This window comes from Pongo pygmaeus, chromosome 12, assembly GCF_028885625.2.
Source record: "Pongo pygmaeus isolate AG05252 chromosome 12, NHGRI_mPonPyg2-v2.0_pri, whole genome shotgun sequence".
In the NCBI taxonomy this organism is placed as follows: domain Eukaryota; kingdom Metazoa; phylum Chordata; class Mammalia; order Primates; family Hominidae; genus Pongo; species Pongo pygmaeus.
The window spans coordinates 40,354,093-40,368,821 of NC_072385.2; the positions used below are offsets into that span (position 1 = coordinate 40,354,093).

A 14,729-nucleotide genomic window follows, 5' to 3' on the forward strand; every position below is an offset into this window, starting at 1 on the left:
TAGTTGAAGGGATCTGTAAGCAAACAGTAATTATGGATATAAGGGATTATAGCATTTTTTGCCTGACAGAAGAAAGTGTGTGTATTTATGTGTTTACAGGTGTTTAAAACTTGATGATGTTATTGTCTTGAAGGGAACTTGTCATGTGGTGGAGAAGTATATTTCTGAAAGTAAGGGTATGTAGGCCCTCAGTGAGGTGGAAGAATAAGAAGGGTGGTACGGTGGTTTCGGCGGTATGACCAAAATAGATTTTGAAGACCTGTGTCAGTGGCAAGTGGATGGTTGAGGTTGGAGTGGAGGATAACATCACTGGAGATGAGGTAATTGAGGAACTGAGTAGTCAGCCTGGGCCACATGGCAAGACCCCATCTCTACAGAACGTTAAAAAAAAATTAGCCGGGCATGGTGGTGCATGCCTGTGCTCCTAGCTTCATGAGAGGCTGATGGAAGAGCATCGCAAATAAGAAGTGAGTGGCCACCAACCCTACTTCCTCTCCTTGTATGTAAGTTCAGAGAGAAACAGCCATCGTGGTAGTGGGGGTTATCCTGAGGTGATACTGTCTTCATTTAAGGTCAGGAGGTGATGACAGTGCTTTGAGATGATGATGAAGGTAACAGAACAGTGGGAGGAGAGGGGATGCAGGATTGAGTCAGATTTAAGGAGATACAGAGCAGTTTGAAGATAAAGACCTTGTTGCTGAGGATTGACTGGGGAGGTCTAGGCTTCTGGTGGTGACTCAGTTGGACAGGGATGTGTGGCAATAGTCGTGGTAGTCTCTGAAGAGAGTATGAGCTACTGCAGTAATCACAGATGCTTTTCTTCACATACAGTTCTTGAGGCTTAGTTTCTGGGTTGTAAGCAACTCTCAGAAGGGACGAATAAGGTATATAGGATGGTGTTTTTGGTGGCATCATCATAAAACTAGACATAGTGGAATGGTACTCTTTGGGAGCATGACTTGTTTAAAATTGCACAAGTGTTACTCTAATAATTTTTCTTTTTCCCCTCTAAATAGGAACAGCTTCTAGATTGTGAAGGTGAAGATGGATGGAATAAACTTTTTGACTTGATTCAGTCAGAACTTTATGTAAGACCTGATGACGTCCATGTGAATATCCGGCTAGTGGAGTTGTATCGCTCAAATAAAAGATTGAAGGATGCTGTGGCCCACTGCCATGAGGCAGAGAGGAACACAGCTTTGCGTTCAAGTTTAGAATGGAATTCGTGTGTTGTACAGACCCTTAAGGTAGATAAAAGCTATTGGGTCTTTACATTTCTGTGTAGGCAATTAGCATACATCTTTTTGTACTAAAGCAGCAGTGCCCTGCTGGACTTAAATTTCTTTAATTTATGTAGAACAGTTATAAAATGAAATTTTTACCAGGATCAGTTAAATTTATAATGGGAAGATTGGGGAGATAACTATGATAAATGTATATATTTTTGGTGTTTTCATTTTAAGGTTGATGTAAAAATCAATATAGTTTTACAAACGTGGTTGGAGTGAGAAAAGGAATTTGTAGGCATAAAATGGTTAATTTCTTAACATTTGATTAAGTTTTGTAACTTACTGTTCATTCCACAAAATAGGAATATCTGGAGTCTTTACAGTGTTTGGAGTCTGATAAAAGTGACTGGCGAGCAACCAATACAGACTTACTGCTGGCCTATGCTAATCTTATGCTTCTTACGCTTTCCACTAGAGATGTGCAGGAAAGTAGAGAATTACTGGAAAGGTACGTTGACTTTGAGGCGGATGCTTTAGTATAAATTGCAGTTTTTCTTTTTGCAGTAGGTTCATTGCTCTAAACTTCTTTACTGAATCATTATTTCTATAATGTACCTAGGAGTTATAGTTAATACAGTGAACCACTAGGAGGCAATCTTATTTTTCTTCTTTTATGGAGAAGTTCTAATTGGTTTTATATGACTTTCCTTTTTAGAGAACTCTTACAGTTCAAGCTTGATTAAAATTAGCCTCATGGTTAAATACTCAGTTTTGTCATAGTCAAGCTTAAAATGAATGTTCTAACTGCTATTTCATATTTTATTTTTTATAATAGTATAATCTTGAGTGAAAATTAAAATTCATCTGTCATCAGATGGCTAGGTTCACATGTACTAGTATAAGCACTTAGCATCACTAGTATTTCAGAGAATACTGTTTTAGCTAAGAAACAAAAGAACTCAACTATGTGATTTACCTTTTTTCCTAAATTTTGATTTTGAAAACCATTGTCTCCATTTTGAAAATAAATACCATTGAACAAAAACATCACTTGGATTTGTACAAAGATGTTAGTTTAGAGCAGGGGTTGATTAGAGCTTGTGGGCCAAATATGGCCCCTGCCTAATTTTGTTAATATTTATTGGAATACAGCATGCCTCTGTTTATGTATTGTCTGTGGCTGCTTACATACTACAGGGTTGGAGTTGAGTGGTTGCAGCAGAGATTGTATGCCTGTAAAGCCAGATTAGTATTCTCCTTTTTGTAGAAAAAGTTTACTGATTGCTAGTTTAGGCTGTCCATTTGTTTGGAAGTTAATTTATTCCCCCATTTGGTATAAGGAAAGAAGTTCATTTCACTGAGTGCAGGGAGTAGGTAATTTTCTTGAAAAAGTACATAGTGTCCTAAATTGGTAGGGTAAGAGCAGTATGTAAAAGAACTAACATAACTTTAAGATTATTTTAGAAAACATATAGGATGTTTTATTTTGTATTCTTTGTGTACTCAAATTTTTTGGTCACAAGTTCTTTTTACATTTTTCTTAAGGACATCAAAGATCTTTGTATGTGGGTTCCTTTTTTTCTTTCTTTCTTTTTTTTTTTTTTTTTTTTTGAGATGGAGTCTTGCTCTGTCACCAGGCTGGAGTGCAGTGGCACGACCTTGGCTCACTGTAACCTCCGCCTCCCGGGTTCAGGCAATTCTCCTGCCTCAGCCTCCCGAGTAGCTGGGACCACAGGTGCACACCACCACGCCCAGCTAATTTTTGTATTTTTAGTAGAGACAGAGTTCAGGATGGTCTCAATCTCTTTTTTTTTTTTTTTTTTTTTTTTTTTTGAGACTGAGTCTTGCTCTCACCAGGCTGGCATGCAGTGGCGCAGTCTCGGCTCACTGCAACCTCTGCCTCCTGGGTTCAAGTGATTCTCTTGTCTCTCCCTCTTGAATAGGTGGGACTACAGGAGCCTGCCACCACACCTGGCTAATTTTTTTTTTTTTTTTTGAGACAGAGTCTCGCTCTGTCACCCAGGCTGGAGTACAGTGGTGCAATCTCGGCTCACTGCGAGCTCCGCCTCCCAGGTTCACGCCATTCTTCTGCCTCAGCCTCTTGAGTAGCTGGGACTACAGGCGCCTACCACCACGATCGGCTAATTTTTTTGTATTTTTAGTAGAGACGGGGTTTCACCGTGTTAGCCAGGATGGTCTCGATCTCCTGATCTCATGATCTGCCCTCCTCGGCCTCCCAAAGTGTTGGGATTACAGGCGTGAGCCACCATGTCCAGCCCACACCTGGCTAATTTTTGTATTTTTAGTAGGAACAGGGTTTCATCATGTTGGCCAGGATGGTCTCGATCTTTTTTTTTTTTTTTTGAGACGGAGTCTCGCTCTGTCGCCCAGGCTGGAGTGCAGTGGCGCCATCTTGGCTCACTGCAAGCTCTGTCTCCAGGGTTCACGCCATTCTCCTGCCTCAGCCTCTCGAGTAGCTGGGCCTACAGGTGCCCGCCACCACACCCAGCTAATTTTTTGTATTTTTAGTAGAGATGGGGTTTCACCGTGTTAGCCAGGATGGTCTTGATCTCCTGACCTTGTGATCTGCCCGCCTTGGCCTCCCAAAGTGCTGGGATTACAGGCATGAGCCACCGCGCCCAGCTGGTCTCGGATCTCTTGACCTCTTGATCCGCCTACCTTGGCCTCCCAAAGTACTGGGAGGTCTCAATCTCTTGACCTCGTGATCTGCCTGCCTTGGCCTTCCAAAGTGCTGGGATTGCAGGTCTGAGCCACTGCACCCGGCCGTATGTGGGTTATTTCTATCAGTGTTTATTACATTAGAAATTAAAAGAAATTAAAAAATATGTAATCCATTAAAAATGTAATAAGCCCTATTGTGTGTTAATAATAATAGCTTTTTTTTTTTTTTTTTTGAGACGGAGTTTTGCTCTTGTTGCCCAGGCTAGAGTGCAACAGTGTGATCTCGGATCACTGCAACCTCTGCTTCCCAGGTTCAAGCGATTCTCCTGCCTCAGCCTCCCAAGTAGCTGGAATTACAGGTGCCCACCACCACGCCTGGCTAATTTTTTGTATTTTTAGTAGAGATGGGGTTTCACCATGTTGGCTAGGCTGGTCTTGAACTCCTGACCTCAGGTGATCCACCTGCCTCAGCCTTCCAAAGTGCTGGAATTACATGTATGAGCCACCGCGCAGGGCCAATAATAGCATTTTTTATGAAAAATAATTATTTTCCAACAGCAAAAAACTAGTCAGAAAAGTGTCATTGTTTTTGCATTTTTGTAAATCTCTTAATGTCTCGCTTAATAGAACATAGCTAGATTCTCATTTACTTCCTCTTTCAGTCTGTAAAACTATTACATGTCATGAAGCCTCTAGAAAACTCAGCTTAGCGGGGTGCAGTGGCTCAGGCCTGTAATCCCAGCACTTTGGGAGGCCGAGGTGGATGGATCACGAAGTCAGGAGATCGAGACCATCCCAGCTAACAACGGTGAAACCTTGTCTCTACTAAAAATACAAAAAATTAGCCGGGCATGTTGGCACGTGCCTATAGTCCCAGCTACTCGGGAGGCTGAGGCAGAAGAATTGCTTGAACCTGGGAGTCAGAGGTTGCAGTAAGCCAGGATTGTGCCACTGCACTCCAACCTTGTGACAGAGCGAGATTCTGTCTCCAAAAACAAAAACAAAAAAACTCAGCTCTACATACGTGAGAAAATGAGTATGTAAAATATAAATTTTTTTTGGTATTATTGTGAAAGTAATTTTAACTTCATGGATCCCCTGAAGGGGTTTTTGAGCACCCTCAGAGATCTTTAGACCTCACTTGCTCTGGTTGCTTTATTGTAAGCCACTTTAAAATCATGCTTCACGTTTAAGTGTTTGCTTTTTGCTTTTACTTTTCTTCCAAAGTGAGGATTTGGAGAAACATTAGGATTTAGAAGAACTAATTTAGAATATAGATTACAAATAATAGGCCAGGTGTAGTGGCTTATGCCTGTAATCCCAGCACATTGGTAAGCTGAGGCGGGCGGATCGTGAGTTCAGGAGTTCGAGACCAGCCTGGCCAACATAGTGAAACCCTGTCTCTACTAAAAATATAAAAAAAGTTTAGCGGGGCATGGTGGCAGGCGCCTGTAATCCCAGCTACTCAGGTGGCTGAGTCAGGATAATCACTTGAACCTGGGAGGTGGAGGTTGCAGTGAGCTTAGATCGTGCCATTGCACTCCAGCCCAGGCTATAGTGAGAGACTCCGTCTCAAAAAAAAAAAAAGGAAGACAATTTATTTAACGCTGTAATGATCTGTATAGTAAAGAGAGCAATTACTGTATTGATACTCAAATACCTGTCAGTTATTTACTTATAATTTGGAAATGGTATGTCTAATTTGAGAAATTACAACTGTTAATTAAATAATGAAATTATATGATCAGGAAGAAGCTACAAAATAGTCTCCCAATTTTATCCTGGTTTATTTTGAAATGTGCACCTATAATCACTAATCTTATATTTATCCTGTGATTGGAGGGCTGGAAATAACTGGGAATAAGACATCATTTGAGAGGTTAAGCATGAAGTATAGGAAGCATGCAGGATAAAAATAAGCATTAGATGACTCATAATTTATAACATGGGGAATAAGAATTATTAGAAGTTGAATGTGGAAGATGAAGCTTGAAATAAAATTTTTATTTTGTTCTGAATTAAATAAACCATGATCATTCACAGTGCAGTAAGTGTGTATTACCTGTTTGATATTTTCATATTACAGTGTTGATAGTGCTCTTCAGTCTGTGAAATCTTCTTTGGGTGGAAATGATGAACTGTCAGCTACTTTCTTAGAAATGAAAGGACATTTCTACATGCATGCTGGTTCTCTGCTTTTGAAGATGGGTCAGCATAGTAATGTTCAATGGCGAGCTCTTTCTGAGCTGGCTGCATTGTGCTATCTCATAGCATTTCAGGTAAGTCTTCCACTTGTAGGAGCAATTGACATTTCACTGAGTCTTGATGTGTTTTAAATGAAGGTGTGCTCTGGTATGTAATATGTGAACAAACCTGTGGAATTAAAGTTAAAATGAAATAGTCAATTTGATACAGTGGAAAATAACTAAGCATACACAATACTGGTGAGACTGGTGAAACAGGGATGTTGAATGCACTCTTGTTGAAAGCCTACATTGCCATGATTTGTTTGTAGACAAATTTGAAGAGTTTAATCTTTTTACTCTGCCATTTTTGGGAACATGATAAAGATGTAATCTCGTATTATGGGTAAAGCTTGATTCAAAAAGATGTGTTACTTGGACAAAATCCTAATAAGTAGACGTAGGGCAGTGGCTTTATAACCTATGATAGAAGAATATGATTGCAATTTAACATGTTAATTGAAAAACATGTATATAACATTTATGACTGTATTGTGTATTATGACTGTATTGTGTATATGTAACAGTATATCTATTAATCTTGAAAACATAAAGCCTTTTCTTATTTTTTATTTTTTTATTTTTTTTGAGACCAAGTCTGTCTCTGTCGCCAGGCTGGAGTGCAGTGGCGTGATCTCGGCTCACTGCAACCTCCACCTCCTGGGTTCAAGTGATTCTCCTGCCTCAGCCTCCTGAGTAGCTGGGACTACAGGCCCGTGCTACCACGCCCAGCTAATTTTTTGTATTTTTAATAGAGACGGGGTTTCACCATGTTGGCCAGGATGGTCGCAATCTCTTGACCTCGTGATCTACCTGCCTTGGTCTCCCAAAGTGCTGGGATTACAGGCGTGAGCCACTGCGCCTGGCCTTTTTTTTGAGACGGAGTCTCGCTCTGTCGCCCAGGCTGGAGTGCAGTGGCACGATCTCGGCTCACTGCAAGCTCCGCCTCCCGAGTTCATGCCGTTTTCCTGCCTCAGCCTCCCGAGTAGCTGGGACTACAGACACCCGCCACCATGCCTGGCTAATTTTTTTTTTGTACTTTTAGTAGAGACGGAGTTTCACCGTGTTAGCCAGGATGGTCTCAATCTCCTGACCTAGTCATCCACCCGCCTCGGCCTCCCAAAGTGCTGGGATTACAGGCGTGAGCCACCACTCCCAGCATTTTTTTTTTTTTTTTTAATGAGCTTGCATAACTTTTGAAAGGAAAAGAAATAAGCAGTCTTCCAAAAAAGCATTAAACCAGGCTTAGAAAAATGATTGTTAATTTTAGAGAAGGATTTTTTGCTTGGGGAGGGAAAAAAAGGATTCATTACTTTAGAGAAGGCCCCTCCTTCTAATATAAATCTTTTTTTCTTTTTGAGACAGAGTTTTGCTCTTGTTGCCCAGGCTGGAGTGCAATGGCACGATCTGGCTCACTGCAACCTCCACCTCCCAGGTTCAAGTGATTGTCCTGCTTCAGCCTCCCAAGTAGCTGGGATTACAGGCACGCGCCACCACGCCCGTCTAATTTCGTATTTTTAGTAGAGACGGGGTTTCTCCATGTTGGTCAGGCTGGTCTCGAACTCCTGACCTCAGGTGATCTGTGCGCCTCGGCCTCTGAAAGTGCTGGGATTACAGGCAGTGAGCCACCATGCCCTGCCTAATATAAATCTTTTTATTTTTATTTGAGACAGAGTCTCGCTCTGTCACCAGGCTGGAGTGCAGTGGTGCAATCTCAGCTCACTGCAACCTGTGCCTCCTGGGTTCAAGTGATTCTCCTGCTTCAGCCTATCACGTATCTGGGATTACAGGCACACACCACCATGCCTGGCTAATTTTTTGTATTTTTTAATAGAGACGGGGTTTCACCATGTTAGCCAGGATGGTCTCGATCTTCTGACCTTGTGATCCACCCGACTCGGCCTCTCAAAGTGCTGGGATTACAGGCATGAGCCACCGAGCCCGGCCTGTAAATCTTTTAAAAACACCGTTGATAGACAGTTCACATGTTAAGTACTAATATTTGCTCAGTAGAAACTTCTGTGTTCATAAGGAATGGATTAGTGAAAATTAATGGATTTAGTGAGGTTCACTAGGTAATACAAACATTAAAAGGTTCTTATAGAAATTCTCAAGTAACTGATAGTTCTTATTTTTATTTATTTTATTTTTTTTGAGACGGAGTCTCACTCTGTCGCCCAGGCTGGAGCACAGTGGCACGACCTCGGCTCACTGCAAGCTCCGCCTCCTGGGTTCACACCATTCTTCTGCCTCAGCCTCCCGAGTAGCTGGGACTACAGGCACCCACCACCATGCCCGGCTAATTTTTTTGTATTTTCAGTAGAGATGGGGTTTCACTGTGTTAGCCAGGATGGTCTCGATCTCCTGACCTCATGATCCACCCACCTTGGCCTCCCAAAGTGCTGGCATTACAGGCATGAGCCACTGCGCCCTGCCAATAGTTCTTATTTTTAATGGAAACTTTAAAATTTGTCTGTCTGTGTGTCTATTAGAGTCTTGCTGTGTCACTCAGGCTGGAGTGCAGTTGCGTAATCGTAGCTCATTGTAACGCTGAACTGGGCTCGAGCTTCCCAGAGTGCTGGGATTATAGGTGTGAGCTGTGCAGAGCCTAAAATTTTTTGATATGTAGTTTTGGGAGGCAGAGTCTCACTCTTGTTGCTCTGGCTGGAGTGCAGTGGCACGATCATAGCTCACTGCATCCTCGAACTCCTGGGCTCAAGCGATCCTCTCCTGCTTCAGCCTCAGCTCAGTAGCTGGGACTACAGGTGCCTGCCACCATGCCTGGCTACATTGTTAAATTTTTTGTAAAGACAAGGTCTTGCTATGTTTCCCAGGCTGATTGGTCTTGAACTCCTGGCTTCAAGTGATCCTTCTGCCTTGCCCTCACAAAGTGCTGGGATTACAGGTATGAGCCACCACCCCTGACTGTGAACTTTTAATAATAAAAAGTTAGTTTCCCTCTTAATCCATTCACTCAGGTCTCCTTTCCTAGATGACAACTACTGTTAGGAGTTTCTTGGGTGTTCAGAAATACTTTTTGCATATGCAAATGTGCAATACATTCTTTCTCTGCTTTTAAATATTGTGCCTCAATGTGGGTGTGCTTTACCTATTGCCAGATGCCTTGCTTTTCTAAATGTTTCTTCATTGTTCCACTTCAGCACAGAGATACCTACCTCAGTCTTTAACTACCACATATTTCTGTAGAATGAATATATAATAGAAACATCTTAGATGCTTGTATTTTATTTTATCAGTTTATTTTAAAGCTTAATGATCAAATGATTATAAGCATAAAATATAGGTTATGTGCTGGCATTTGGGTATTTAAGAATTGGCTAACTTTTATGGCAAGATTTTCAGACTCTTAATCAGAGGAATACTGTGGTTCTAGTAAGTACATCTGCATTGCAGCTAGGTATTTAACAAAGTATCTTGAAACCTTTTAGTTAAGATGAGGAAATAGCCAGGTGCAGTGGCTCACACCTGTAATCCCAGTACTTTGGGAAGCTGAGGTGGGCGGATCACTTGAGGTCAGGAGTTCGAGACCATCCTGACCAACATGGTCAAACCCCATCTCTACTAAAAATACAAAAATTAGCCACACATGGTGGCGAGTGCCTGTAGTCTCAGCTACTTGAGAGGCCGAGACAGGAGAATTGCTTGAAACCAGGAGGCGGAGGTTGCAGTGAGCCGAGATCTTGCCACTGCAGCACTCCAGCCTGGCGACAGAGCGAGACTCCATCTCAAAAAAAAAAAAAAAGGAAATAGTGAGTTGAGATGATTTGATTGAGTGGATTCACAACTAATTAACTGGTCACAAATTCAACTGTTGAATAATTTTGTAAAAGAGGCCGGGTTTATGAATTGAGGTCAGTTTGAAAACAAAAAGAATGATGTCAACATTTTGTTTCTTATTTTGTGGGCTCTTTTCAACATATAGATGACAAACTTTGACATGATGTTTAGAAAACTTGTGAGTAAAAGGATAGGCGATACGAATATTTCTAAAATTCAAAATCAGAAGCTTTTAGGTTCATAAATCATATATTTTGAAAAATGAGCATGTTTGGAAAGAATTATATATACATGGTTTAAAATTCTGGCGGCTCTTAAGAATATGCTATGAAGACTCCTTTCTGTTCCCTAGTTATTTACTTTCTCCACTCCCAAAGAAACTAATGTTACTGCTTTCTTGTGTGTTCTTCAGGAAATGTTGTATGCATCTCCAAGTAAACACACATACATCCCTTGTCTTTAAAAGAAGGAGGAAAACATTTGAACATTGCATTTACTTTATTTCCATTAACTGTATCTTGGAGATATTTCCATGTCAGTATATATAAAGGGCATTCTCATTAGTTTGGATGCTTGCATATTATTCCATTGTATGGATGTACTGTAGCTTTGGAGTTTTTAAAACCAGGGTCCTAAAACCAGGACATTAGCTTGCTTTTACTTTTTTTTTTTAATGCTACTTCAAGTAATTTAGCAATGATTAACTTGTGCCATGAATTCCTGAAAGAATTGCAGTATCAAAGTATATCTGTGCATTTATAAGTTTTAGAGCTGCTGCCAAATATCTAACCCTAAAGAGATTGTATCAAATTACATTTCAACCACCAATTAAGAAAGTGGTGATAGAATTAAAAGCCGATGCTCTAGTCACCCATATAGTTACTTTTGGCATGTTTCTAGTAAGTGGGCATTGCCTATGACTGGACATTTTCAGTGATGGACATTCATTACTTTTCAAGATAGCCCAGTGCATCTTTAGGTGGTTTGGCTCTTGGTACTTCCTTATATAGAATAAAAATATTCTTCAAGCCTTCTACCTGTTGGTCTTGTTTCTTCTTTTGATGACTGCTTTTATAAAATAATTTTAATATTTGAAGGCAGCTGTCATGTCTTCCCTTCGCATTCTATTCATCATGATTTTTTTGTTTTCACAGGTTATTACATTAGGATCTCTTTAATTTCCTGGTTGTCCCATTTATTCCAGTGCTATCCCATATTATCCATACTCTGAAAATGTGTTATCTACAATGTGGCATTTCCAAGTGTCATTTCACCTGTACTTTTTAAAGTAGGGTGTCATATCTACTCAGCTAGGACAACATCTGCTGTTGTCCTATTTATGCAGGGTAGAAAAGTAATGTAATTAAATGTTCCATTTCTCTGAATATAACATGAATGTGCTTTTAGTAGAAACTAATTTCTCAGAACTGCTCTGTGTATGCTTTTTTTTTTCTTTTTTTGGAGATAGGGTCTCACTCTGTCTCCCAAGCTGGAGCACAGTGGCATGATCATGGCTCACTGCAGCCTTGATCTCCTGGATTTAAGTGATCCTCCTGCCTCAGCCTCCTGAGTAGCTGGGACCACAGGTGTGTGCCACCACGCCTGGCTAACTAAAAAATACTTTTTTTAGAGATAGGGTCTCACCGTGTTGTTCAGGCTGGTCTTGAACTCTGGGCTCAAGCGATCCCCCCACCTTGGCCTCCCAAAGTGCTGGGATTACAGGTGTGGGCCACCATGTCTGGCCGCTCTTTTTTTTTTTTTTTTTTTTTTTTGAGATGGAGTCTCGCTCTTTCACCCAGGCTGAAGTGCAGTGGCACGGTCTCGGCTCACTACAACCTCTGCCTCCCAGGTTCAGGCTATCCTTGTGCCTCAGCCTCCCGTGTAGCTGGAATTAATAGGTGTATGCCACCACGCCTGGCTCTTTGTTGTTTTTTTTTTATTATTTTTAGTAGAGACTGGGTTTCACCATGTTGGCCAGGCTGGTGTCGAACTCCTGACCTCAAGTGATCAGCCCACCTTGGCCTCCCAGAGTGTTGGATTACAGGTGTGAGCCACCACGCCTGTACCTGGCCTGTCTTTCATAGGTTATATAAATTCCTTGGTTCCCAGTTTTTGCAGTCTTTTCCAATTCAGTTTAATTAATGGTTAACTGTTTATTCATTATCAAAAAAAGTACAGTGTAATAGATAAGACCATGTTACTATTAGAAGTATGGGTATCATCAAATTAAGATTTTTGATTCTAAAATTATTAGGTTCCAAGACCAAAGATTAAATTAATAAAAGGTGAAGCTGGACAAAATCTGCTGGAAATGATGGCCTGTGACCGACTGAGCCAATCAGGTAATAGTAATATTAAACTAATTTGATTTAAAAAGAAAAAGGAATTTCTGTTAAGGCATATCTTATGATAAAATCTTCATCTGTCCAGGAGATAATTTATCAAAATTATTTCTTTTTGCCGTATCAGTTAAGAGCAATAGGTATGGAAGAGATGCGAAGAAATAGCACATTCTTTAAAAAACATGAATATTTGATATTGTGTGTTCCTAGGTGGAGAGGATTTCTTAACTCTTTCTTTATCTGGCTGCTAGAGCCTCTATCCTGAATATTTAGTCACTTCCTGAACTAAGTATAATTATTGATTTGCCAACCATTTAACACCAGCTGATTCTAAAAACACTGCTGTGGGGATATAAAGATGAAGAAGATATGGATCTGTCTTAAAGAGCTGAGAGCATAGTGAGGAAGGTAGAAGATATATACTTACCTTATATTAGGCTCTTGGAATTTGTGGATTTTTTCCCCCAGTTTTGGCTTGGGATGAATCCTAAAGGTCTGTTGCATATTACCTGTGATTTTGCTAAGATACAAACTTTAAGGTAGTTAGGTGGCCATTGAATCAAGTAGTGAACTGAAGAAACATAATGCTATAAGGAGCAGTTTTGATATAAAGTTGGATGAATTTTGTAAAGAGCACAAGATGTAATATTAAAGTTATTATAAGCTTTGGTATATAGTTAGGCTGTTGGCCAAAGCTCACATTGCTCTTTTATTCCATAGCCCACTTTTTTTGTGGGAGTTAGGCTTTCAATCCTTAAAGTGACTTTCTGCTTTTTTCCGTTTCTCTTTTCCTTCTACCCTTGCAGGGCTCTCATAAGTGCCTTTGCATGGTCACAGTTAGATAAAAATGGCCTGTATTTTTTTATGTCTTTGATCTGGGCATCCCGAGGGTGCCTCTGTAAGTGTGCTGAGACACAACTGTGTAGTGGTAACCAAACCTAATTGCCCAGCAGAATTAACTCGAAGGACGGTTTTTAAAAAAAGTTCAATTGAAATAGAATTCGTATACCATACGCTTCACCCATTTAAAGTGTACAGTTCAGTGGCTTTTAGTATGTTCATAGAGTATTACCATTGTCACGACAATCAGTTTTAGAAGATTTTCATCACTCCATGAGGAATTCCGTACCTATTAGCAGTTACTCCCCATTTTACTCAAACCTCTCAGCCCTGGCAACCGCTAATCTGTCTCTGTAGGTTTGCCTATTCTGAACATTTCACATAGGTGGAATCATATAGTATGTGGTCTTTTGTGACTGGCTTCTTTCATTTAGCAAGGTTTTCAAGGTTCATCTGTGTTATAGCATGTATCAGTACTTTATCCGAGGACTATGATTTTTTGATTGCTTACTGTAAACCTATGGAATAAAAATCTCTGGGAATGAGGCCTGGAAATAATTCTTTTTTTTTTTTTTTCCTGAGACAGAGTCTCACTCTGTCGCCCAGGCTGGAGTGCAGTGGTGTGATCTTGGCTCACTGCAAGCTCTGCCTCCCGGGTTCACGCCATTCTCCTCCCTCAGCCTTCCCAGTAGCTGGGACTACAGGCGCCTGCCACCATGGCCGGCTAATCTTTTTTTTTGTATTTTTAGTAGAGACGGAGTTTCACTGTGTTAGCCAGGATGGTCTCGATCTCCTGACCTCATTGTCCGCCCAGCTTGGCCTCCCAAAGTGCTGGGATTACAGGCATGAGCCACCGTGCCCAGCCGGAAATAATTCTTAAAAGCTGTTCAAAGGAGGATTCTGATCAGCCAGGTTTAGAAATCAGTGTATCAGATCAGAGGATAAGAGCTTGTCCCTGTTCTCCTATGGCCACTTAAATCCAGACCTTTTCATCTAAAATGCAAATATGTTTGGCATTTTTCATACGCATTCCTGTCTTTTTTCCCCCTTCTGCTGTCTTATGTAGATACTGAGAATATTAAACCTGTACTCTTTTCATTTTCTACATAAGCACCCATTTTGTTGTCCAGCTGTATTTTTTGGGTTGGAGGGTTAGATCTGCAATAATCATGTTATTTCACCTTTGGGTATACAAGTGAGACAATGTGAGCAAATACAATCTGTATTTTTAAAGTGATGGAAATAAATTTTTTTTTCAGGGCACATGTTGCTAAACTTAAGTCGTGGCAAGCAAGATTTTTTAAAAGAGGTTGTTGAATCTTTTGCCAACAAAAGCGGGCAGTCTGCATTATATGATGCTCTGTTTTCTAGTCAGTCACCTAAGGATACATCTTTTCTTGGTAGCGATGATATTGGAAACATTGATGTACAAGAACCAGAGCTTGAAGATTTGGCTAGATATGATGTTGGTAAGTTATATGTTTCAGAGGAAACGGTCTCTGTCTTAATTCTTATAAATTGCCCATAATCTTATTACCCAGAAATAATGATTTAATATTTTCCTGTATTCCTTTTGTGTGTGGGTTGGGCTGGGG

At 40.6% G+C, this 14,729-nt stretch overlaps 1 protein-coding gene across 5 annotated transcripts in view; it reads left to right on the forward strand.

The window, feature by feature from the left end:
• Window positions 1–14,729, forward strand: part of LOC129030225 (E3 SUMO-protein ligase RanBP2) — a 63,829-nt gene that overhangs the window by 14,280 nt on the left and 34,820 nt on the right. For all 5 annotated transcript variants that reach the window (XM_054475313.2, XM_054475316.2, XM_054475317.2 and 2 more), the window contains exons 5-9: window positions 1,017–1,247; window positions 1,592–1,737; window positions 5,998–6,190; window positions 12,207–12,294; window positions 14,394–14,603. In XM_054475313.2, the coding sequence (XP_054331288.1) occupies window positions 1,017–1,247; window positions 1,592–1,737; window positions 5,998–6,190; window positions 12,207–12,294; window positions 14,394–14,603 (868 nt within the window). The remainder of the gene's footprint in view (window positions 1–1,016; window positions 1,248–1,591; window positions 1,738–5,997; window positions 6,191–12,206; window positions 12,295–14,393; window positions 14,604–14,729) is intronic.